Here is a 26,346-nt window from a genome sequence, read left to right on the forward strand (position 1 = left end):
CAGAAGGATTAAAACTGCATCTAAAAAGCTCAGAAAATAAGGACTTTTGTCTGGTGTATAAAGGACAATAAGGTAGGAGCCAGATGGACCTCTGGGGAGAGAGCGTTCCACAACCAGTTGCTGGGGAACATGGGTAGGAGGGTGCTGTTGCACTCTTGTTCTGCTTGTGCATTTCCTGTGGGCAGTTGGTTGGCCACTGTGCGAACAGAATGCTGGACTAGATGGACCCTTGGACTGATCCAGCAGGGCTCTTATTATGTTCTAAACAGGGGTGCCAGCACTGAGAAGGCCCTTTTTGGGAGCCACCTGCTTCACCTCCGATGGCAGGGCACTCACAAGAAGCCCTCCAATTAAAGAAATCTTAGTGGATTTACAAAGCAATCCCATGATCCCAGGGAGGAAAGAGTGAGGCCATAGAGTCTATGGAACCTCTTTTAGCCGAAGTCGGAACTCCATTTCAGAAGACACTTCCGGGGACCGCATTCCAGCGGTGGGAGGGGCTTGAACATGAAAGGGGAGGAGCCAAGGCACCAAAAATCCCAATGTCTTTTCGCGGAAAGCTCTTACTACCAGTGACCAAGCTTTAAGAGAGGCAGTGTGGTGTAGTGGTTAGAGTGTTGGACTGGGAGTCGGGAGACCTGGGTTCTAGTCCCCACTCGGCCATGGAAACCCACCGGGTGACTTTGGGCCAGTCACAGACTCTCAGCCCAACCTGCCTCACAGGGTTGTTGTTTTGAGGATAGAAATGGAGAGGAGGATTATGAATGCTGCCTTGGGTTCCTTGGAGGAAAAAAGGGGGGATATAAATGTAATAATAATAATAATAATAATGATAATAATAATAATAATAATTTTAAGATTTAAAAATGGGAAAGAAAGTGCACAGAACCTGGGAAACCCAACAAGGGATTGGCGGTTCTTCAGAAGGGGGTGGAGCTTTGTACACTTGAAAAATGCCACGCAAATGGTAAGTATTATTGAGTAATATGATCCAGTGTGACCACCCTTCGTTTTATCTCAAAGGAAACTAATACAGGGCATCAGTCACATGATTAAACAAGCAGGCTTAACCACGCCACTTTTATCTGAGAGAAAAAGCAGGTGCAGAACCCCAATCAGGATTTATTTATTTAATACTTACTTATTTATTATTATACGAGCCTCGTGTGGCGCAGAGCGGTAAAGCAGCAGTTTCTGCAGCCGAAACTCTCCCCACGGCCTGAGTTCGATCCCAGCGGAAGCTGGTTCTCAGGCAGCCGGCGCGGGTTGACTCAGCCTTCCATCCTCCCGAGGTCGGTAAAATGAGTCCCCAGTTAGCTGGGGGAAAGGCAATCACGGCCGGGGAAGGCAACGGCAAACCACCCCGCTATAAGGCCTGCCAAGAAAACGTCAGCGAAAGCTGGCGTCCCTCCAAGAGTCAGTAATGACTCAGTGCTTGCATGAGAGGTTCCTTTCCTTTCCTTCCCTATTTATTATTACATTTATATCCCGCCCTTTTTCCTCCAAGGAACCCAAGATGGCTTATAGCAGCCTTCCTCAACCCGGGGCGCTCCAGATGTGTTGGACTACAACTCCCAGAATGCCCCAGCCAGCTGGCTGGGGCATTCTGGGAGATGCAGTCCAACACGTCTGGAGCGCCCCAGGTTGAGGAAGGCTGGCTTATAGGGTCTTCCTCCTCTCCATTTTATCCTCACAACAACCCTGTGAGGTAGAATAGGATGAGAGTCAACGACAGGCCCAAAGTCGCCCAGTGAGCTTCGTGGCCGAGTTGGGATTTGAACCCGGATCTCCCAAATCCCAGCCTAACATTCTAACCGCTGCACCACGCTGGCTCTTGAGAATGAACTAGTCAAGTACTTAGAAGGCTTCTCATACATTATTCTATTATTACATCTTCAAAACTCTCCTGGAGTATTGGCCCTATCCAATCCTCTCACCTTTCCTTTGCTTCTCTTGCCCTCTCTCTGCCTCAGCAGGAAATCTTCTGCCAGGGCCACCGCTTGGGCGCAGGTCTCCGGGCGACATTCCCTGACCCAGCTCTGCATCTCCGAGGGCAGGACAGCCAGGAACTGCTCCAGGATCACGAGCTCCAACATCTGCTCCTTGCTGTGCTTCTCCGGCTTCAGCCACCGATGACAAAGTTCCCGGAGCTGGCTGCAAACCTCTCGGGGACCCTCAGCCTCCTGGTAGCCAAATTGCCTGAAGCGCTGACGCCGGGTGTCATGGCTGACAGCCTCTTCCTCTTCCTCCTCCTCCTCTTCCTCCTCCTCCTCCAGGACCTCTTCCTTCACTTTCCCAGAATCCTCCTTGTCTTTGGTCAAGCGGCTGTTTGCCACCTGTGAGGCTTCTTTGCTGGAGCCTGACAGGAGCTGGGACAGTTTCTCTCTCCTCCTGGTATCCATTCCTCCCTCAGAAGAGGGCAGGGCGGTCTGGGCCTCGTCCCTTAACGCCAAAGTTATTTGACGTGGGTTTCTCTCTTCTGAATGGGAAGACTCCATTGCTTTCAGGAAGTCCTGCAGTTGGGCTTCCCATGGCTGTGGTAACCCCTTTTGAGGCTCCCGTTTCAAACGATCCAACACGTTTCTTTCCCAAAATCCCTTAACGCTCTCAGCCCGGACAGCAATTCGGCCTTTTCTGGCCTCTTCCTCCGCTTCAGCCGGATCAGGTTCCTCCACTTTCATTCTCTGTTTCAACACAGCCTCCAGTGACAGGTTCAAGGCCGATGTATCGCCTTGGCCGGTGGCCATTTTCCCTTCCAAGCTGACAGCGGGCTAAATAGGAGCCCTTGCAGCCAGCTGAGTAAAAAAATCTTTCTCTGCCTCGTTGCAAAATGCGAAAAACGTTTCCAGGTTTTTGTGGTCAAAATGTGAAATTCTCAACAAGAGAGAGGTGCTTCTTCCTGAGGGGTTTTGGAAGGGGTGGGGAAAGAAAAGAGTAAACCTCACGAACAATTTTTACAAATTTATTATTACTTATAATAATAATAATAACACACTCATCTTGCGCCTGTCACACCACATCTGGAGTGCTGTGAACGGTTCTGGACGCCATACTTGAAGAAGAATTTATGTTATTTTTCTATGAAATGGTTTTTAGATTGCCTTTAAGGGTAAAACTCAAACGAATTTAGACAAACTGGACTAGAATCCTAGAATTGTAGAGTTGGAAGAGGCCTCTAAGGCCATCAAGTCCAACCCCCTACTCAGTGCAGGAATCCACCCTAAAGCATCCCTGACAGGTGGCTGTCCAGCTGCCTCTTTGCATCGTGTTCAAGATCATCCCAAACTAGCAGAAAAAAAGTTCTTTTCCTAAGCTTAACGGCCATGCAAAGAAAGAGTTTTACGAAGGGTATTGCAGGATGTGGGGATTGGAGAATTATCTGGCAATTAAGCAGAGAGAAAAACCTTTCCGTTGGCGTCAATGGACACCCAGGACTTTTGGAACAGATCCGGGGCCCTGGGAAATAGATCCAAGTCCAGGGCCCTATGAGACCCGACTTAGCAACAAGCCTGGTTCCACCTATCTATGGCCGCTCCCTTAATAACCTTTTTCCATTTATAATTTTAAAATCAATAAATAAGTGGACAAAATACACATTTTTAAAAAAGATACTAAGATTTCATGAGTAAATACAAGAACTAGAAAACATTTTTTTTTTAAAAAAAAAAAGCACCATAGTGTTGATCGCCTAGCTCTTTTTTGTTTTCATCTTGTAGGGGGTTAAAGGCGCTCCAAAATAATGTCAAATCAAGAAATAAATAAATTAAATATAATTATATGCGAAAGACTTTGTTTTAGTTTAAACGACCTTTCAAAAAGAAAAAAAAAGATCCGGTGTGTAAACACAATAATAATAACAACAATAATAATAATAATCAATCTTTTCCTGAATGACCGGCCATGGTTTTATTGGTGTAACTTGATTTTAAATATTTTTATTCATTTGGATTTCGATTCCTCTTCGCCCTTTATTGTCCACTACTGGGGAATCTTTTTAGGTGTAGAGTAGTTACCCTATTTCTTCGATTCTAAGACACACTTTCCCCCCCATATAAACGTCTCTAAAAACGGGGTGCGTCTTAGAATCACGGGTGTGTCTTAGGTGGTTGGTTTTTTTCTGTTGGCGGTACTGAAATTAGTGTGCATCTTACAATCGATGGCGTCTTACAATCAAAGAAATACGGGTATAGAATTAAAAGAATATAATTACTTTGCAGTATATGGTATATAAGTATTCCACAGAGGCATATCATGTGTAGAGTGACCCTATGAAAAGGAGGACAGGGCTCCTGTATCTTTAACACTTTTGTTGAAAGGGGAATTTCAGCAGGTGTCATTTGTATATATGGAGAACCTGGTGAAATTCCCTCTTCATCACAACAGTTAAAGCTGCAGGTGCCCTGCCCTCTTTTAAATCTGGTCACTCTAATATAGCTAGTGTACTTTAACTGCTGTGATGAAGAGGGAATTTCACCAGGTTCTCCATATATACAAATGACACCTGCTGAAATCCCCTTTTCTATGCAACTGTTAAAGATACAGGAGCCCTGTCCTCCTTTTCATAGGGTCACCCTAATCATGTGCAGATGGAAGTCGTTGGTAAGAAAAAAATAAAATGTAAGAATCATTGGCCCTGCTGGGTGAGGATGATGGGTGTTGTAGTCTAATACATCTGGAGAACACCCGGTTAAGGAAGGCAAGGTTATCGCTGCTGCTTCCTCTAATAGGTGTATATTTACATGGAGGCTGCTCTAAGGAATGAACTAGTTCTCAAGACACTGCAGGAGAAAACATACCAGATCTCAGGACAAGAGTTCCAAGAATTTCTATCAACTCACCTGATCTCTCCAACAAGGTTTTTCCCCTGTCCCTTTTCTTCAATTTAGCCTTGACCGCGCTGGAGAAATTCAAACTCCGCTTGGATTTCCCACATTAGAAGAAAAAGGAAATGACCATAGAGATTTTTTTTTTAAAAAAACCCACACTCATAGAGTACAGAGAGAGCGAGAGCAAATTGAAATGATGCATCTCATTTGTCCGGATAGTCAATTCCGGGTTCACGTTGCAAAAGCCATTTTTAGTGAGAGACGTCCATAGAGATCAACGGAGAAATTCAGAATTTTATCCTCAGCTGGGTGGCCACACAGTTTCCACGCAGAAACAAAGGTAGCAGCAAAGAGGGGAGTTTATTCTCTTTCTAATTGTGTGTGTGTGTGTGTGTGTGTGTGTGTGTGTGTGTGTGTGAAATCCAATTATTTTCCTTAGCATTTTCACATTTAAAAAATATCTCTGCTTGGATGACCCTATGAAAAAAAGGACAGGGTTTCTGTATCTTTAACAGATAATAATAATAATAATAATAATAATAATAATAATAATAATAATAAAATTACATTTATATACCGCCACACAACCAAAGCTCTCTGGGTGGTTTACAAAAGTTAAAAACAGTGAACATTAAAAAGAAATATACAAAATTTAAAAGCATAAAAAGCATAAAATACAATCAAAAATAGACAATATACATTTTAAAACAACTCGTGCGATATTTGGAATGTCCTACAGTTGTATTGAAAAGGGGATTTCAGCAGGTGTCATTTGGATGCATGCAGCACCTGGTGAAATTCCCTCTTCATCACCACAGTGAAAGCTGCAGGAGCCCTGTCCTCTTCTGTATCTGGTCAAGAGGACAGGGCTCCTGCAGCTTTCACTGTGGTGATAAAGAAGGAATTTCACCAGGTGCTGCACGCATCCAAATGACACCCGCTGAAATTCCCTTTTCTATGCAATTGTTAAAGATACAAGCACCCTGTCCTCCGTTCCATATGGCCACTCTATCTCACTGGGCTTCGAAGCAGGGATCGAGGCAGGGAACAAGATTAAATACAATATATTACATAAAACTAGTTAAAAGAGCATTTAAACCAATACAATATTAAAATAGGGTGACCATATGAAAAGAAGGACAGGGCTCCTATATCTTTAACAGTTGCATAGAAAAGTGAATTTCAGCAGGTGCCATTTGTATATATGGAGAACCTGGTGACAGTCTCTCTTCATCACAGCAGTTAAAGCTGCAGGAGCTATACTAGAGTGACCAGATTTAAAAGAGGGCAGGGCTCCTGCAGCTTTAACTGTTGTGATGAAGAGGGAATTTCACCAGGTTCCCATGTATACAAATGACACCTGATGAAATTCCCTTTTCAATACAACTGTTAAAGATTCAGGAGCCCTGTCCTCCTTCTCATAGTGTCACCCTTTTTTAACATTTCATTAGTTTTATATGCACTTTTAACTAGTTTTATGTAATATATTGTATTTAATCTTGTTCCCGGACTCAATCCAGAGGGAGAGGCAGGTAAAAAATAAATGTAGTATTGTATTATTAAAAAGAAGTACATTGAAACCATCAATTTAGCCCATATATCACTCTTAACTTTTTCTGTCTCTATGATAGACACCCAAGAGCCGGTCTAACACTGAGAGCGACTATTGGCCCATAGAGATAGAACGGTTTTAGTCACGCATGTCCCTTCGGTTTCCGGGTTGATTTGGGACCTCAGCTGATTTTGCACTAGGAAAGGCGCAATCCCACGCATGTTTAAAACGGGGGGGACTACAAATCACAGCATTCCCCAGCCATGTTGTATAGGGAATGCTGGGAGTTGTAGGACTTCTTTCCCCTGTCTAAACATGCTTAGAATTCCGCCCTAAGAGTGGTAAAATCTCCACCTGTCTGCATGGAAGTGAATGGAGCAGAGGTGCACGATCTGTGTGACGATTCAGATGCAACCCCATGCATGCTGACATGGAAAGAAGCCCCACTGTGTTCCGTGGGGAGGCGGAGACACAATCTGGGGGAAGGGTCAAAGCAAAACAGGCCAGGCCAAAGGCAACTGGGTCAGGGACAAAATTACAAAAATAAAATTCCAGCATATTTTAGCTTCAGGCTCATAATAGCAGCAACTAAGCCTTAGGAGAGGCATTGAAACCTCTTAGAATAGCATGACGTTTGCACAAAAAGGCAGGAAACCACCAAATGATCGTGTGTGGTGAAAAGGGGGGGGTGCTAGGAGAAGGGGGCACAGCCATGTGGACTGGGCCAGGGATGGGCACTCTGGGTTGGCCAGATTCTCTCTACCTGGCCTGAATTTTCCCACCTCTTAAGGTAGTGGGGCCCTTCCTGTTTTGCTGGCATTCCCCATGATGTCGCTGTGACATAGCATCACTCTGGGGCATTGTGGGTATTTTTAAATGGCGTCCCAATGATGTGTGTGTGGGGGGGTGGGCAGATATCATCACAGCTGTGGGCCCCGGCAACTGGCCAAGGATGCCATCGGTTAACACCAGGCCTCCTTCCAGCTTCGGCTTCTGGCCTATTTTGACAGCAGTCTGTGGGTCAAGAGGCCTTGTTAACTTGTCAGCTTCAGAGCAAAGTAATTTATGTTAAGTATGATTATGTTAATAGAATAAGCTAGAATATATGTTATTAAATGTTATTTGATAATTTATGTATTATGTAGTATTGTTTTTATTGTATTAATGTTTGTTGAAGTATTAAATAATTTTTTTATAAAAATTGGGTAACATCTACTCATAGAATCATAGAGTTGGAAGGGGCCTACAAGGCCATCGAGTCCAACCCCCTGCTCAATGCAGGAATCAATGAACACGGGGTTCCCAGGGTTCCATCATGCTGCAACCTTGATGAAGCTAAGTGGGTCTAGGCCTGGTCAGTTTCTCGAAGGGTGACAAAGAGACCTGGGGGTCTCCAATGCTTGCATGTGTTTCCTGACCTTATGCTTGGCCTACACAAGGCATTATTATAGAATGATGAATTATTGAATTGTGAGAAAGAGGAACTCTTCACCGCACCACAAATTGATTTCTCAAAACAGGCAAGGACCCAACCTTACTGGGAAAGTATTTTATTTAATTATGCAAGGAACAACTCCTGAATCAATTGATGGTTACAACTATGTTAGCTCTTCAACAGCAGAAACTGAATTTGAAAAAAGATTTTATTAAATATGGAAGGCCCTGAAGCCCAGAAGTTGATTCTAAAAGATTCAAGGACCCCCACTCCCCCAATAAATCTAGGTTTTAAGAAAACCAAACACCTCAAGGCTGTGGGGCACAGCTCTGTCCTTTTCGACTGTTTCTGGTTGTGATCCAGAGGAAGCTTTGGGTCTGAGCTTCTTAGGAGTAGGAAGAACCCCCTGACTGCCCCTCCCACCACTGTCTCCAGTTTCCCCCTGTGTCGTGGTGCTCACCTGCGTTGTGAGGACGGCCTCCTTCTTCTGACCCTGATTTGGGCTGCTATACAGGAGGGGCTTCATTTGGTCAACGCTGCTGTTCCAGATAGTAGCCCAATAATAATAATAATAATAATAATAATAATAATAATAATAATAATAATAATAATAATAATAATAATAATCTGAAAGATGCAAAACTGATTCCCCATTTGAAATTCTCCTGCACACAAAAATCAGGTCAAATTATCTTCTACAAAGAGAGAAGAGCCCGTAATGTCACATCCGTCCTCTGACTTTCAGCATCCTGGCAGAACAAGCTGGGTCTTTATTTTGGAGGAGGAGGAGAAGGTGGGGTCTGTTCTTTCTCGCCTGTGCGAGGACTCTGCCCCAGGGACCCTGCCCATCTCCTCTGAAGGGATGTTGTGAGCAGAGGCTCTTCTGTGAGTTGCTTCCTCTCCCTGCGGCTGCTTGATTTGATACAGGAGACCGAGATGACGTTGGGGAACACTCAGCAGAGGGACCGACCAAGCCCAGGGGTGAGAGGAGCCCTTGGAGAAGGGGGGATGCGAGGAACGGTTGCATTGCAAGCATCTTGAGATGCCACAGACAGCTTTTGAAAATGCTACTTTCTTCTCAGCCCACACTAAAACTGAGATTCCAGCAAACACTGGCTCCCATCTGCCAGACTCCACCCTCCACTTCCTCCCCCTCCCAGCTCCCCTTCATGCTTCTACTACAACTCCCAGCATGCAATACACCTACCACAATTCCATCGTAACCCAGGCAGGAGCAAGCCAGGGGAAGCGCAAGGCCAGGCAGCCTCCTCCGCAGGGGTAGTGCTTCGGCTCTGGAGCCGCCCAGGGTGGGACCCAGAAGACTCCCAGGATCAGAACTGGGCCGGTTCACAAGAGCGGCGGAGAGGCGTCACATCCGCCAGCAAAGGGGACCCTCTCCATAGTCCCCCACCGGCCCCCACCGGCTTGGGCTGCTCACCCCCCACCCCACATGGTGCCTGGATGTGAGTATGAATAACTAGGATCGCTTTCCTAAAATATGCCTCCCTTTGCTTCCCTTCCTTTGGTTGCTGAATGAGGTCCTTGTAACGCTGCATGCAGGTGGTGTTTTCTAAAACTATGCAAGCTCTCCAACATCAGAAACTGAATTTTAAAAATGAGTTTTAAATATGCAGGGCCCTGAAGCACCAGAAACTGATTCTAAAATGTGCAAGGGCCCCTTCCTCCAATAAATGTATTTAAAAAAACCAAAAAACCTCAAGGCTGTGGGTCACAGCTCTGTCCTCTTCGCCCTTCTCTGGTTGTGATCCAGAGGAAGCTTTGGGTCTGAGCACCTTAGGATTGGGAGGAACCCCCGGGCTCCCCCCTCCCCCGCTATCTCCAGTTACCCCCTGTGTCTTGGTTGTATATTCGGTCCTTTTTAAGCTCAGAACCTACACCAAATGGGTCCGAAACACCCCAGTGGGTAACCAGTGCTGATCCAAACAGACAAACATTTAATCCCAGCCGACAAGCGTCACCGTAGACGTGATTGTAAAGTTGTTGTTGTTGTTGTTGTTGTTTATTCGTTCAGTCGCTTCCGACTCCTCATGACTTCATGGACCAGCCCACGCCAGAGCTTTCTGTCAGCCGTCGCCACCCCTAGCTCCCCCAAGGCCAAGTCTGTCACCTCCAGAATATCATCCATCCATCTTGCCCTTGGTCGGACCCTCTTTCTTTTGCCCTCCACTTTCCCTAGCATCAGCCTCTTCTCCAGGGTATCCAGTCTTCTCATTATGTGGCCAAAGTACTTCAGTTTTGCCTTTAGTATCATTCCCTCAAGTGAGCAGTCTGGCTTTATTTCCTGGAGTATGGACTGGTTTGATCTTCTTGCAGTCCAAGGCACTCTCAGAATTTTCCTCCAACACCATAGTTAGAATCTATTGTAAAAATTGCAAAACCATTGGCATGGTGGTTATATACTATACAATCTCTCTCTGGTTACAAGAAAAGAGAATGAAATGCAAATACAAGATTGTTGCCAAAGCAGGTATTACAAACTTAGCTAATAAGCTTCTAGCATTGTGATGACTCCTCCTTATCCGCTTCTGTTTGTTACTTGTGGTTTCAAGCTAAACTAAAACACTTTCTACTATACTAAAACATAGCAGTTAACCCTCCCTGTTCTTCCTCTTGCACACTATTTGAATCTAAAAGCTATACTGAAGCATTACTAAATTCCTCTGGGCATGTGAAGAGGAAAAGCAGAAGTCAGAGAACTTCTAAGACTTGGAAATAATTTCAAGTTCCAGCTGCAGAAAATAAGTCCAAGTCCCAGAATTTAATCTTTCAGGGAAATATTCTAAGTCCCAAAGTCTATCGGCATAAAGAAATTCATAATTACTCAACTGCATCACTCCAAATGTCCGAGGTGAAGTTGAAAAGAAAATAACCAAATTAAAAAAAAAAAATTTTTAAAAATTCTGCCTTCCAGCTCTGCTACCTGTGCTTTTATACACTTGTTCTGGCCCTAAGGTGGGGGTCCACGAGTGAGGAGACCACCATCTCCCAATCACAATTGGCACGAACACGTGCTTAGACCACCCATTCACCAATCAGAAGTTAGGTGTCTCCCCCTCCCCAATGTCTCACATGTTATACTCATGGGGACCTAGGAAACATGGCTGCCATTGGGGCGTACTATCTTGATTGGCGTATAGGACATCTTCTTTGAGCTCGTGTTCTTCTTCAGACATATTTGGTCATATCCGCCCAAACACCTCCTCCCAAGTGTCACGTTTGCTTAGTATTATGACTTTCCACGCCCAACTTCGAGTGAGGACATTCTCTTATCAGCAGGTGCACAAGATCTCGAAAAAGGTTTTTCCCCCTCCTTGTGGACATCTGAGCATGCTCAGCTCTCTCATTCAGCTCACTGTGGCCTTGAACATGCTCTACAAAGCTGTTTGTAAAAGTCCACTGTGGATTTCCCCCCCTTTCTTCAAAGACAGTCCTGCAAGTCTTAGCTAGAATCTTAATTAATGGTATAACATTAATTAGCATGGAGTTAACTTCAAGGTTTTCAGCGCCATGGCTCAAGGGTCTGGAATATACCTCTGGGGGTATTTCAGATATGAGTCTGGGGTCTTTCAGGGGGACTTGTATATCTTCCCAAAACCCTCACTCAAGCTACCCCATTCCAGATCAGATCATTGATATTTCACTTGATGTAGCCTTCTTCTTGCAGCATAATTTAACCCTTTTAGCACCAGATTAACAGTGGTGTTCACCTGCATTGTGAGGATGGCCTCCTTCTTCTGACCCTGTTTTGGGCTGCTGTAGACAGGAGGGGCTTCAGATGCTCTGGATGTTTGGGACAGAGCAAAGGGACAGAATGAACGTCTCCCTTTCTGCCTTCTCCCAAAGACCTCCCTGTTCCCAGCTGAGATCTCCTCTCGTGGCAGGAAAGAAAGGGGGAAGGTCCATTCCTTGTTTGGCCGAAGAAGCAGAGGCATCAGCAGATATGAGCCTGGGACCGAGGGACCCTTTGGGAGGTGGTTCAGTAACCTCCCAGTCGCTGGACTCCTTTTGGGCCGAGCCATGGAGAAGGCAGGGGCCTCAACGCCAGGAAGGGTCTTGGAGGAAACGGTCAGTTTAGATCCCAGATTCCTTCCTGGGTTTGTGATGAAATGAGTCTTGGTCGGAAAACCTACACCAGAAAGTCCTCTTGGTTTTCTCAGCAGCGGTAGAAACGGTTAACCATTAGAACGTAAGAAGGGGCCTGATTCTGGATCGGACCCAGGGTCCATCTAGTCCAGCATTCTGTTCACACAGTGGCCAAAGAGCTGTCGATCAGGGACCCACAACCAGGACATGGTGCAACAGCACCCTCCCGCCCATGTTCCCCAGCAACCGGTTTCAAAAGGCTTCCTGCCTCTGATCCTGGAGATTGGACTTAGCCTTCAAAACTGGTAGCCCTCGATAGCCTTCCCCTCCAGGAAATGCTCCAACAGCCTCTTCAGGCCATCCCAGTCGGTGGCCAAGACCACATCTTGTGCTGGTGAATTCCAGAGTTTGACTCTGTGCTGTGAGCCGAAGTCCTTCCTTTGATCTGTCCTGAATTTCACACCCATCCCACCCATCAGCTCCTTGACAGGACCCCATTTGGGTTCTACTACTGTGGGAGAGGGAGAAAAATGTCTCCCTCTCCACATTCTCCACCCCGTATCCTTGTAGACCGCCTTGCTCAGCTAGGTTGTGAATTACTTTTCTTTAACCAGACCTCCATTATAAAATGAATGTTGCACTGCTGTCTGGCCTTCACGATGAGTTTATTCAAGTGAAGGGTCAGAAGGAACGTGTATCTCTCTCTCTCTCTCTCTCTTTCTGCCTTCTCCCAACGGCCTCCCTGTTCCCAGCTTGGATCTCTCCCCTCCTCCCACTAGCCACACTCATCACCAGGGCTTTGTTCTTGCTCCTTCCGCAATGAGGCTTGAACACACCAGAATGCTCAGGGTTACCCAGAGTTGCTGCATGATGTGCAGACCAGGCCACTATGTCCTAAAAGGCCACCTGTAAACATTAAAAAAAATGAATTTGTGGGCCACACTAGTTTTCAGTTCTCTTGATTATCATCGGCTCCTCTGATAATTGAAATAACCATCTCTTTGGTTTCTTCTTTCAGCTGATGGGAGGCTGCATGAAAGAATTCACAAAGGCATGAAGCCCTATGAATGCTTAGAGTGCGGGAAGAGTTTTAATTGGAGCTCAAAACTTGATACCCATTACAGGATCCACACAGGAGAGAAGCCTTATCAATGTTTAGAGTGTGGGAAGAGTTTCAGTCAGAGGTCAGACCTTAACACTCATCAAAGGATCCACACAGGAGAGAAGCCTTATAAATGCTCAGAGTGTGGGAAGAGTTTCAGTCAGAGTTCAGCCCTTAACACCCATCACTGGATCCACACAGGAGAGAAGCCCTATAAATGCTTAGATTGTGGGAAGAGTTTCAGTCAGAGTTCAGACCTTAACACTCATCAAAGGATCCACACAGGAGAGAAGCCTTATAAATGCTCAGAGTGTGGGAAGAGTTTCAGACACAGTTCAACCCTTAACACCCATCTCGGGATCCACACAGGCGAGAAGCCTTATAAATGCTTAGAGTGCGAGAAGAGTTTCAGTCACAGCTCATACCTTAACGCCCATCACCGGATCCACACAGGCGAGAAGCCTTATAAATGCTTAGAGTGTGGGAAGAGTTTCAGTCAGGGTTCAGGCCTTGACACCCATCAAAGGACCCACACAGGGGAGAAGCCTTATAAATGCTTAGAGTGTGGGAAGAGTTTCTGTCGGAGTTCAGGCCTTGACACTCATCACAGGATCCACACAGGCGAGAAGCCTTATAAATGCTTAGAGTGCGGGAAGAGTTTCAGACACAGTTCAACCCTTAACAACCATCTCGGGATTCACACAGGGGAGAAGCCTTATAAATGCTTAGAGTGTGGGAAGAGTTTCAATTCTAGAAATAGCCTTAAAAATCATCACAGAAGCCACACTGGTGAGAAGCCCTATAAATGCCTAGAGTGTGGGAAGAGTTTCTCTCAGAGTTCAGGCCTTGACACCCATCACAGGATCCACACAGAGGAGAAGCCTTATAAATGCTTAGAGTGTGGGAAGAGTTTCAGGTACAGCTCAAACCTTGACAACCATCAAAGGATCCACACAGGCGAGAAGACTTTTAAATGCTTAGAGTGCGGGAAGAGTTTCAGGTACAGCTCAACCCTTAACACCCATCACAGGATCCACACAGGCGAGAAGCCTTATAAATGCTTAGTGTGCGGGAAGAGTTTCAATCGGAGCTCAAACCTTAACACCCATCACAGGATCCACACAGGAGAGAAGCCCATAAATGTTTAGAATGCGGAAAGAGCTTCAGTGACCATACAACCTTTAGAAGACATCAAAGTATTCGCACTGGTGAGAAGCCTTATAAATGCTTAGAGTGCAAGAAGAGCTTCATTCACCATAGAAACTTTAAACAGCATCAAAGAATCCACTATAGGGAGAAATCCTTTAAATGCATTTCTTTGTAGACTGGAAGAACTTCCAACATTATAAGTACCTGAAATCACATCAAGGAACAGACACAGGAAGGATTTTTTTCAATCCCAGCAGTTTCCGGAAAGAAGGAAGATCTTCAAATGGCCTTCTGTGTGTCGTATGGTATCCTGCGCTGTGGTCATTTCCAGATTCCCAAAGACCTTGGGGGGCGATCAGGAGACTGGTGGAGCTGCACCGCAGAGGTGTCTTTTCTCCTGGACAGGCGCGTGCAGTCTGTTCAAGCGAAGCTGCTCTTTTTTGTTACAAGCGGTGGAATCAGTAGCCCCAAAGGCCTCGTCTCTTGCCCCATCTTGCAAGTTCCTGAGAACGTTGTACGAAATATGCCTGGAAGGGTGGCAAACCCACCCAGCTGATCACCGCGAGAAATATGTGAATGTGCTGAGCCAGAAGCCTTCTCTGATGCTCCTGCCTGATTAGGAAAATGATCAGTTGGTTTCCAGGTTTGAGCAGAAGTGGACTCGGTTTCATCCACACCGCCCACATTGAACGATAAAGAGCTGACTAAAGCACCCTGTCCGGGACAGGGATGGCATGGCCACAGAGGTGCAGGCGCTACGAACCTCAAGGCTGGATGACTGCAATGCGCTCCATCTGGGGCTGCCCTTAAGGGTGCTCCGGACGCTGGAGCCAGTGCAGAACGCAGCAGCTGTCTGGGGCTGCTCCTTTTCGGCATGTGACTCCTGTGCTGAAGGGACTGTACTGGCTCCGTATCGGGTACAGGGCCTGGTTTAAGAGGGTAGCGTACAAAGCCCTAAACAGTTTGGGATCGGGATCCATGAGAAAGCGCCTTCTCTCCTCTCACCCTGCCCCAGGGACTGAGGTCATTGGAGGACCGGCTCCCGGTGGCTCCACGTGGACCTTTGTCCCGATTGGAGTCCAGCGGGAGAAGAGCCTTCAGTGTGGTGGCCCCTTCCCTTTGGAACTCCCTGCCCCTTGTGGTTAGGCAGGTGGCAACACTAGGCTGCTTCTGCCTCCTCTGAAAAGGACTCTTTTCCAGGAAGCCTTCCTCAACTGACCAGCCACTGTTGATATTGTTCGTTTGTTTTAAATTCAACAAAATCCAATTTTCTGTTTTGTATCTTCTTTCTTTTTACTGTTTTATTCCTATGTGCACCACTCTGGAATTTGTTTTAGACCAATATGGCAAATAAATACATAAAGATTCATATTGTGACTGTTCCTATGATAATGCATGTAACTTCTGTTGTCTTAAATCTCTTATTGTATTTTAAATCCCTCTATTGCTGCTAGGCTTTTTTTTTCTCTTTTTCTTTTTGGTTGTAGTTTTCAGCTTTTATATTGCAATTTTACGCTAGTTCATTTTATATCGGACTGAAGCCTGGATGGATTCAGAGGCCCACCGGAACCAGAGCCACCAGCCTCTGCTCCCCAGGAATCTCAACATGAAAAAGATGGGTTTTGTTGCCTTTCGTTGCCATCAGTATATGCTGAGTTCTCCTCGTGTGAGTCCTCCGGGGCTTCATCAGTCTAAAAGAGAGAAATTTAACATGGTTAAATTATTTCCAATTAGAACAATGGACGAAGAAATGGTTAAAGGATAATGGAGAGTGTAGAGCGACTATGAAATTTGAGGAGCTGATCTTAAAAAAAGAAAACGAGAAAAGGGAAAATAAATTAATAAAAGGGTTAACGAGTGAAATATATAGAATATTAGTTGAAAAGGGGGAGACAGAAAGTACTGGCAAGATAGTTTGGGAAACTGACTTGAAGGAACAAATAGAGCTACAGAGCTGGGAAGGAATATGCAAACAAAGAGTGTTGAGAAATATGTCTGTGAGGATAAAAGAAAATTATTATAAGATTGTATGGAGGTGGTATCTAACCCCAGTGACATTAAATGAAATAAATAAGTTGAATTCAGCAAATTGCTGGGGAGGTTGTAAAAAAAAAAAGGAACGTGTTTACATATGTGGTGGGAATGTGAATTTGTACAAAAATTATGGAAAATGGTGTTTAATGAGATAAAAGAAATTTTAGGAATGGAGATTGAAGAGACACCTATAGTGGCATTGTTATCATTATATGGAGAATTAAATTGTAATCAAGGGACAAAAGAATTGATAACGAATTTGTTAACAGCAGCAAGATTAATGATATCTAGGAACTGGAAGGTTCAAGGGGATTATCATATAGAAGATTGGTATAAAGAAATATGGGATGTTGCTATTAATGATAAACTAAGATGTAATATAAAAGTTAGACGAGGAATGATAAAAACGAATGATTTTGGGGGAATATGGAAACAGTTCCTAGAATTTGTATTATCTAAGGGGAGTGGGAAAGCACCTCCAGAAGAAGCAATGAGATTTTGGAAACAGGAATGAGATCCCGTGGTGGGGGGTGCACTTTTATGTTAAGTATGATTATGTTAATAGAATAAGCTAGAATATATGTCATATATTCTATGGGGTGTGTTTGGCTGGTGGGGGGGAAAGAAGAACAGGGACTGCTGGGGCTTCCCTCTGCAGTCTCTCCCCTCACCTGCTGGGCGTCAGCTGACTGAGTGCTCCACCTCTCCCTAACAGGTACATCTGCAGCCTGCCAGAGGCTGGGAAGGTGGGGTGTGTTTGGCTGGTGGGGGGGAAAGAAGAACAGGGACTGCTGGGGCTTCCCTCTGCAGTCTCTCCCCTCACCTGCTGGGCGTCAGCTGACTGAGTGCTCCACCTCTCCCTAACAGGTACATCTGCAGCCTGCCAGAGGCTGGGAAGGTGGGGTGTGTTTGGCTGGTGGGGGGGAAAGAAGAACAGGGACTGCTGGGGCTTCCCTCTGCAGTCTCTCCCCTCACCTGCTGGGCGTCAGCTGACTGAGTGCTCCACCTCTCCCTAACAGGTACATCTGCAGCCTGCCAGAGGCTGGGAAGGTGGGGTGTGTTTGGCTGGTGGGGGGGAAAGAAGAACAGGGACTGCTGGGGCTTCCCTCTGCAGTCTCTCCCCTCACCTGCTGGGCGTCAGCTGACTGAGTGCTCCACCTCTCCCTAACAGGTACATCTGCAGCCTGCCAGAGGCTGGGAAGGTGGGGTGTGTTTGGCTGGTGGGGGGGAAAGAAGAACAGGGACTGCTGGGGCTTCCCTCTGCAGTCTCTCCCCTCACCTGCTGGGCGTCAGCTGACTGAGTGCTCCACCTCTCCCTAACAGGTACATCTGCAGCCTGCCAGAGGCTGCGCCTCGGCGCGCGCCTCGGCGACGCGCAGAGTGCGGCGCAGAGTGCGCACTTGGCGCCGCACTTTGCGGCGCACATAGGAGATACCATACTACTGTACCTGCAAGATCTCCAACCAGCCAACCAGCAGCAAATTGTAAAATACATTTTAATTACTTTTTAATATGTGCCTGGGGAGCTCTGGGGGATACGGGGATGCCCACATAACTGTGGTCACGGGTAGGGGGAGGTATGGTGCTAGGGGAGGAACAGGCCAGATGAGGAGAAGAGGGGATAGATTCCTTACAGCTATTCCCTCTTCTGGTTCCTACCCCAACCGGATAGTTCCTGGTGGCCATATCAGCTTGCTCTCGGGTCTGGTGGTGCTGCTGCTGAACGCCAGGTCAGTCCAGAATAAAATCTCCCTCATCCATGATTTGATTGTGGATGAGGGGGCTGACCTGGTATGCATCACTGAGACCTGGGTGGGTGAACTGGGTGGGGTTGCTCTCACCCAGCTCTGCCCTCCTGGGTACTCGGTGCAGCACCAGCACAGACACGAGGGCCGGGGAGGGGGGGTTGCCGTGGTCTATAGGAATACAATCTCCCTCTCTACGCTTCCTGTTCAGTCGAGTGCTGGTCTGGAGTGTTTGTACTGTGTGTTGGGTACTCGAGACAGATTAGGGATTCTGCTGGTGTACCGTCCACCCCGCTGCCCAACAGTCTCCCTGCCTGAGCTGACGGAGGTTGTCTCGGACCTGGTGTTGAGGACCCCCAGGATGGTGGTTCTGGGGGATCTCAACTTCCATGCCGAGGCTGCTGTATCCGGAGCGGCTCAGGACTGCATGGCTGCCATGACAACCATGGGGCTGTCTCAACATGTCATCGGCCCAACACATGCAAAGGGACACACACTTGATCTGGTTTTCTCGACTGGACAGGAGGATGGTGATCTGGAAGTGGGGGAACTAACATCTACCCCCTTGTCATGGTCGGATCACTTCCTACTGAGGTTTAGACTCTCGGCGGCCTTTCCCCTCTGCAAGGGTGGGGGGCCTATTAAAATGGTCCGCCCCCGGAGGCTAATGGACTCCGATGGATTCCAGAGGGCTCTGGGGGATTTTCCTGCTGATATGGCCGGTGCTCCTGTCGAAGCCCAGGTCGCTCTGTGGAATGCAGAGATGACTCGGGCGGTTGACACGATCGCGCCCAAGCGTCCTCTCCCTCTGAGCAGAGCCCGGTCAGCTCCTTGGTATACATCTGAGCTGAGGGCGATGAAGCAAGAGGGGAGACGGCTAGAACGCAGGTGGAGGAAAACTCGTGCTGGGTCTGATCGAACACGGGCTAGAGCTCACTATCGAGCCTACTCTGTGGCGGTGAGGGTGGCAAAGAGGCAGTTCTTTTCCACCAGCATTGCGTCTTCTCGGTGTCGTCCGGCGGAGCTTTTCCGAGTGGTTCGTGGCCTGTTACACTCTGGGCCAGGGCGTGAGATAGTTGAACCCTCGGTAGCACGCTGTGACGAGTTTGCACGGCACTTTGAAGATAAAGTCGCTCAGATTCGTCATGAATTGGACACCACACTTAATGCAGCACCACTAGTAGAGGCGTTCAGAGCGCCGTCCGGCTCAGTTTTATTGGATGAGTTTCAGTTATTGAGGCCCGAGGATGTGGACAAGGTGCTTGGCCAAGTCCGGTCGACCACCTGTGTGCTTGACCCTTGCCCCTCGTGGCTCATTACATCAAATAAGGAGGGGATCGCCGGCTGGGTCCAGGAGGTTGTAAATGCCTCCTTGAGAGAGGGAGTGGTGCCGGCCTCTTTAAAAGAGGCGGTAATTAGACCACTCCTGAAGAAGCCTAATCTGGACCCGGAAGATGTAAACAACTACAGGCCGGTGGCTAATATCCCTTTCCTGGGCAAGGTGCTTGAGCGGGTGGTTGCAGGACAACTCCAGGCACTCTTGAATGAAACGGATTATCTAGATCCATTTCAATCGGGTTTCAGGCCTGGTTTTGGAACAGAAACTGCCTTGGTCGCCCTGTGGGATGACCTCTGTCGGGAGAGAGACAGGGGGAGTGCGACCCTGTTGGTTCTCCTGGACCTCTCAGCGGCCTTCGATACCATCGACCATGGTATCCTTCTGGATAGGTTGTCTGAACTGGGAGTTGGAGGTACTGCGTTGCAGTGGTTCCGCTCCTACTTGGATGGCCGATTCCAGAAGGTGGTGCTGGGGGATTATTGCTCTGTGCCGTGGCTCCTAAGCCATGGGGTTCCGCAGGGCTCTATTTTATCCCCTATGCTGTTTAACATATACATGAAGCCGCTGGGGGAGGTTATCCGGAGATGTGGACTGAGGTGTCATCAATATGCGGATGACACCCAGCTCTACCTTTCCTTTTCATCAAACCCAGGTGAGGCAGTGACTGTTCTGAACCAGTGCCTGGGCACGGTAATGGACTGGATGAGGGCTAACAAACTGAGACTCAATCCAGACAAGACGGAGGTACTGTTAGCGGGTGGTTCATTTGTCCGGCGAGGTGATGTTTGCCCTGTCCTGGACGGGGTTGCACTCTCCCTAAAGGATCGGGTCCGTAGTTTGGGGGTGCTCTTCGATCCAGAACTGTCACTTGAGGCACAGGTGAACTCAGTGGCAAAGAGCACCTTTTATCAGCTTAGGCTGATATACCAACTGCGCCCTTATCTGGACAGTGATAGCCTAGCTACAGTTATCCATGCTCTGATAACCTCTCGTTTGGATTACTGCAATGCGTTATACGTGGGGCTGCCTTTGAAAACGGTCCGGAAGCTTCAGCTGGTACAAAACAGGGCAGCCCGTTTACTAACAGGGACTGGCTGGCGAGATCACATTACGCCAGTCCTTTTACAACTTCATTGGCTGCCAGTCCAGGTCCGGGCCCGATTCAAAGTGCTGGTATTGACATTTAAAGCCCTAAACGGTTTGGGGCCAGGTTATTTGAAGGAACGCCTCCTCCCATATGTACCTACCCGGACCTTAAGATCATCTACAGGGGCCCTTCTCCGTGAGCCCCTGCCAAAGGAAGTGAGGCAGGTGGCTACTAGGAGGAGGGCTTTCTCCGCTGTGGCACCCCGGTTGTGGAAGGAGCTCCCCAGAGAGGTCCGCCTGGCGCCTACACTGTACTCCTTTCGTCGCCAGCTGAAGACCTTTTTATTCACTCAGTATTTTAACACTTAATTTTAACTTAAATTTAAATTATACTGTTTTAACTCTGTATTTTAACCTTATATCAATTTTGCTGCATGGTTTTATCCTGGTTGTGCTTTTTATATTGTATTTTGTATTTGTATTTTTAACTTGTTGGTTGTTTTATGATGATTTTAATTTTTGTGAACCGCCCAGAGAGCTTCGGCTATTGGGCGGTATAAAAATGTAATAAATAAATAAATAAATAAATAAATAAATAAATGTTATCTAATAAATTATGTATTATGTAGTATTGTTTTTATTGTATGGATGTATGTTGAAGTATTAAATAATTTTTTTAAAAAAAGAATTGGATAACATCTTCTCATTGAATCATAGTGTTGGAAGGGGCCTACAAGGCCATCGAGTCCAACCCCCTGCTCAGTGCAGGAATCAATGAACACGGGGTTTGCAGGTAGTCACTGTTTCAAAGATAGGTTTGTTGCAAATGAGGAATGCAGTATTATATAAAAATAAAAATTTTATTGCCTCAAACAAACATAGCTTCTAACTAACTTCTCTCCAGCCCTGACTGACTCCTGAGTGCTGAGTCACTGACTGCCGTGTCACCTCCTGATTGGGCGAGTATTCCTTCAATCAAAGTCTGTCCCTGACTTCTTCTTCCATCTAACTTCCTGTGTGTCTCACTTAGTTCTACCTATTGATACAGTCACCCTTCGAGAAACTGATCAGGCCTAGACCCTGCTTAGTTTCATCAAGGTTGCAGCATCTGATGCAACCTTGATGAAACTAAGGGGGGTCTTGGCCTGGTCAGTTTCTCGAAGGGTCACAAAGAGACCTGGGGGTCTCCAATGCTTGCATGTGTTTCCTGACCTTATGCTTGGCCTACACAAGGCATTATTATAGCATGATGAATTATTGAATTGTGAGAAAGAGGAACTCTTCACCGCACCACAAATTGATTTCTCAAAACAGGCAAGGACCCAACCTTACTGGGAAAGTATTTTATTTAATTATGCAAGGAACTACTCCTGTATCAATTGATGGTTACAACTATGTTAGCTCTTCAACAGCAGAAACTGAATTTCAAAAAAGATTTTATTAAATATGGAAGGCCCTGAAGCACCAGAAGTAGATTTTAAAAGATTCAGGGACCCCCCCTCCTCCAATAAATCTGTTTTAAGAAAACCAAACACCTCAAGGTTGTGAGGCACAGCTCTGCCCTTCTTGACTGTTTCTGGTTGTGATCCAGAGGAAGCTTTGGGTCTGAGCTTCTTAGGAGTAGGAAGAACCCCCTGACTGCCCCTCCCACCACTGTCTCCAGTTTCCCCCTGTGTCGTGGTGTTCACCTGCGTTGTGAGGACGGCCTCCTTCTTCTGACCCTGATTTGGGCTGCTATACAGGAGGGGCTTCATATGGTCAACACTGTCGTTCCAGATAGTAGCCCAATAATAATAATAATAATAAAATAATGTGAAAGATGCAAAACTGATTCCCCATTTGAAATTCTCCTGCACACAAAAATCAGCTCAAATTATCTTCTACAAAGAGAGAAGAGCCGGTATGTCACATCCGTCCTCTGACTTTCAGCATCCTGGCAGAACAAGCTGGGTCTTTATTTTGGAGGAGGAGGAGGGGGGGTCTGTTCTTTCTCGCCTGTGCGAGGACTCTGCCCCAGGGACCCTGCCCATCTCCTCTGCAGGGATGTAGTGAGCAGAGGCTCTTCTGTGAGTTGCTTCCTCTCCCTGCGGCTGCTTGATTTGATACAGGAGACCGAGACGACGTTGGGGAACACTCAGCAGAGGGACCGACCAAGCCCAGGGGTGAGAGGAGCCCTTGGGGAAGGGGGGATGCGAGGAACTGTTGCATTGCAAGCATCTTCAGATGCCAGAGACAGCTTCTGAAATTTTCTAGGCTGACCACATGAAAAGGAGGACAGGGCTCCTGATCTTTAATGGTAATGTAGAAAAGGGAATTGCAGCAGGTGTCAATTGAAGTGGGTGAAATGCCCTCTTCATCACAACAGTTAAAGCTACACTAGCTATAGTAGAGTGGCCAGATACAAAAGAGGGCAGGGCTTCTGCAGCTTTAACTGTTGTGATGAAGAGGGAATTCCACCCTCTTCAATTGACACTTGCTAAAATTCCCTTTTCTACATTACAGTTAAAGATACAGGAGTCCTGTCCTCCTTTTCATACGGTCACCCTACTGAAATGCTACTTTCTTCTCAGCCCACACTAAAACTGAGACTCCAGCAAACACTGGCTCCCATCGGCCAGACTCCACCCTCCACTTCCTCTCCCTCCCAGCTCCCCTCCATGCCTCTACTACAACTCCCAGCATGCAATACACCTACCACAATTCCACCGGAACCCAGGCAGGAGCAAGCCAGGGGAAGCGCAAGGCCAGGCAGCCTCCTCCGCAGGGGTAGTGCTTCGGCTCTGGAGCCGCCCAGGGTGGGACCCAGAAGACTCCCAGGATCAGAACTGGGCCGGTTCACAAGAGCGGCGGAGAGGCGTCACATCCGCCAGCAAAGGGGACCCTCTCCATAGTCCCCCACCGGCCCCCACCGGCTTGGGCTGCTCACCCCCCACCCCACATGGTGCCTGGATGTGAGTATGAATAACAAGGATCGCTTTCCTAAAATATGCCCCCCTTTGCTTCGGGTTGCTTCCATTCCCTTGGTTGCTGAATGAGGTCCTTGTAACGCTGCATGCAGGTGGTGATTTCTAAAACTATGCAAGCTCTCCAACATCAGAAACTGAATTTTAAAAATGAGTTTTAAATATGCAGGGCCCTGAAGCACCAGAAACTGATTCTCAAATTTGCAAGGGCCCCTTCCTCCAATAAATCTATATTAAAAAAACCAAAAAACCTCAAGGCTGTGGGTCACAGCTCTGACCTCTTCGCCCATCTCTGGTTGTGATCCAGAGGAAGCTTTGGGTCTGAGCACCTTAGGATTGGGAGGAACCCCCGGGCTCCCCCCTCCCCTGCTATCTCCAGTTACCCCCTGTGTCATGCTTGTATTTTCGGTCCTTTTTAACCTCAGAACCTACACCAAATGGGTCCGAAACACCCCAGTGGGTAACCAGTGCTGATCCAAACAGACAAACATTTAATCCCAGCCGACAAGCGTCACCGCAGACGTGATTGTAAAGTAGAATCTATTGTAAAACTTGCAAAACCATTGGCATGGTGGTTATATACTATACAATCTCTCTCTGGTTACAAGAAAAGAGAATGAAATGCAAATACAAGATTGTTGCCAAAGCAGGTATTACAAACTTAGCTAATAAGCTTCTAGCATTGTGATGACTCCTCCTTATCCGCTTCTGTTTGTTACTTGTGGTTTAAAGCTAAACTAAAACACTTCCTACAATAATAATAATAATAATAATAATAATAATAATAATTATACTAAAACATAGCAGTTAACCCTCCCTCTTCTTCCTCTTGCACACTATTTGAATCTAAAAGCTATACTGAAGCATTACTAAATTCCTCTGGGCATGTGAAGAGGAAAAGCAGAAGTCAGAGAACTTCTAAGAATTGGAAATAATTTCAAGTTCCAGCTGCAGAAAATACGTCCAAGTCCCAGAATCTAAACTTTCAGGGAAATATTCTAAGTCCCAAAGTCTATCGGCATAAAGAAATTCATAATTACTCAACTGCATCACTCCAAATGTCCAAGGTGAAGTTGAAAAGCAAATAACCAAATTCCAAAAAATAAAATAATTTTAAAAATTCTGCCTTCCAGCTCTGCTCCCTGTGCTTTTATACACTTGTTCTGGCCCTAAGGTGGGGGTCCAAGAGTGAGGAGACCACCATCTCCCAATCACCATTGGCACGAACACGTGCTTAGACCACCCATTCACCAATCGGAAGTTAGGTGTCTCCCCCTCCCCAACGTCTCACGTGTTATACTCATGGGGACCTAGGAAACATGGCTGCCATTGGGGCGTACTATCTTGATTGGCGTATAGGACATCTTCTTTGACCTCGTGTTCTTCAGACATATTTGGTCATATCCGCCCAAACACCTCCTCCCAAGTGTCACGTTTGCTTAGTATTATGACTTTCCAAGCCCAACTTCTAGTGAGGACCTTCTCTTATCAGCAGGTGCACAAGATCTCAAAACAGGTTTTTCCCCCTCCTAGTGGATATCTGAGCATGCTCAGCTCTCTCATTCAGCCTTCTTCTTGCAGCATAATTTAACCCTTTTAGCATCAGATTAACAGTGGTGTTCACCTGCATTGTGAGGATGGCCTCCATCTTCTGACCCTGTTTTGGGCTGCTGTAGACAGGAGGGGCTTCAGATGCTCTGGATGTTTGGGACAGAGCAAAGGGACAGAATGAACGTCTCCCTTTCTGCCTTCTCCCAAAGACCTCCCTGTTCCCAGCTGGTATCTCCTCTCCTGGCAGGAAAGAAAGGGGGAAGGTCCATTCCTTGGGGTGGCCGAAGAAGCAGAGGCATCAGCAGATATGAGCCTTGGACCGAGGGACCCTTTGGGAGGTGGTTCAGTAACCTCCCAGTCGCTGAACTCCTTTTGGGCCGAGCCATGGAGAAGGCAGGGGCCTCAACGCCAGGAAGGGTCTTGGAGGAAGCGGTCAGTTTAGATCCCAGATTCCTTCCTGAGTTTGTGATGAAATGAGTCTTGGTCAGAAAACCTACACCAGAAAGACCTCTTGGTTTTCTCAGCAGCGGTAGAAATGGTTAGAAGAACGTAAGAAGGGGCCTGATTCTGGATCGGACCCAGGGTCCATCTAGTCCAGCACTCTGTTCACACAGTGGCCAAAGAACTGTCGATCAGGGACCCACAACCAGGACATGGTGCAACAGCACCCTCCCGCCCATGTTCCCCAGCAACCGGTTTCAAAAGGCTTCCTGCCTCTGATCCTGGTGATTGGACTTAGCCTTCAAAACTGGTAGCCCTCGATAGCCTTCCCCTCCAGGAAATGCTCCAACAGCCTCTTCAGGCCATCTCAGTCGGTGGCCAACACCACATCTTGTGCTGGTGAATTCCAGAGTTTGACTCTGTGCTGTGAGCCGAAGTCCTTCCTTTGAACTGTCCCGAATTTCACACCCATCCCACCCATCAGCTCCTTGACAGGACCCCATTTGGGTTCTATTACTGTGGGAGGGGGAGAAAAATGTCTCCCTCTCCACATTCTCCGCCCCGTATCCTTGTAGACCGCCTTGCTCAGCTAGGTTGTGAATTACTTTTCTTTAACCAGACCTCCATTATAAAATGAATGTTGCACTGCTGTCTGGCCTTCACGATGAGTTTATTCAAGCGAAGGGTCAGAAGGAACGTCTCTCTCTCTCTCTTTCTGCCTTCTCCCAACGGCCTCCCTGTTCCCAGCTTGGATCTCTCCCCTCCTCCCACTAGCCACACTCATCACCAGGGCTTTGTTCTTGCTCCTTCCGCAATGAGGCTACAACACACCAGAATGCTCAGGGTTACCCAGAGTTGCTGCATGATGTGCAGACATGGCCACTATGTCCTAAAAGGCCACCTGTAAAAATTAAAAAAAATGAATTTGTGGGCCACACTAGTTTTCAGTTCTCTTGATTATCACCGGCTCCTCTGATAATTGAAATAACCATCTCTTGGGTTTCTTCTTTCAGCTGATG

At 46.9% G+C, this 26,346-nt stretch overlaps 2 protein-coding genes across 2 annotated transcripts in view; one reads left to right on the top strand and one right to left on the bottom strand.

Moving 5' to 3' along the window:
- LOC134396263 (zinc finger and SCAN domain-containing protein 2-like) overlaps positions 1 to 4,925 on the bottom strand; it is a 43,956-nt gene extending 39,031 nt beyond the window's left edge. Inside the window, exons 1-2 of the mRNA XM_063122684.1 lie at positions 4,839 to 4,925; positions 1,938 to 2,899 (exon numbers count right to left, since the gene is read on the bottom strand). Coding sequence (XP_062978754.1) covers positions 1,938 to 2,747 — 810 coding nt within the window. The 5' untranslated portion in view covers positions 2,748 to 2,899; positions 4,839 to 4,925. The remainder of the gene's footprint in view (positions 1 to 1,937; positions 2,900 to 4,838) is intronic.
- A 4,132-nt stretch (positions 4,926 to 9,057) lies between these two features.
- LOC134396123 (uncharacterized) overlaps positions 9,058 to 26,346 on the top strand; it is a 176,166-nt gene continuing 158,877 nt past the window's right edge. Inside the window, 2 exon segments of the mRNA XM_063122484.1 lie at positions 9,058 to 9,276; positions 12,936 to 14,126. Of these exon segments, the coding sequence (XP_062978554.1) occupies positions 9,264 to 9,276; positions 12,936 to 14,126 (1,204 nt within the window). The 5' untranslated portion in view covers positions 9,058 to 9,263.

Source organism: Elgaria multicarinata, chromosome 3 (genome assembly GCF_023053635.1).
Source record: "Elgaria multicarinata webbii isolate HBS135686 ecotype San Diego chromosome 3, rElgMul1.1.pri, whole genome shotgun sequence".
Classification (NCBI taxonomy): domain Eukaryota; kingdom Metazoa; phylum Chordata; class Lepidosauria; order Squamata; family Anguidae; genus Elgaria; species Elgaria multicarinata.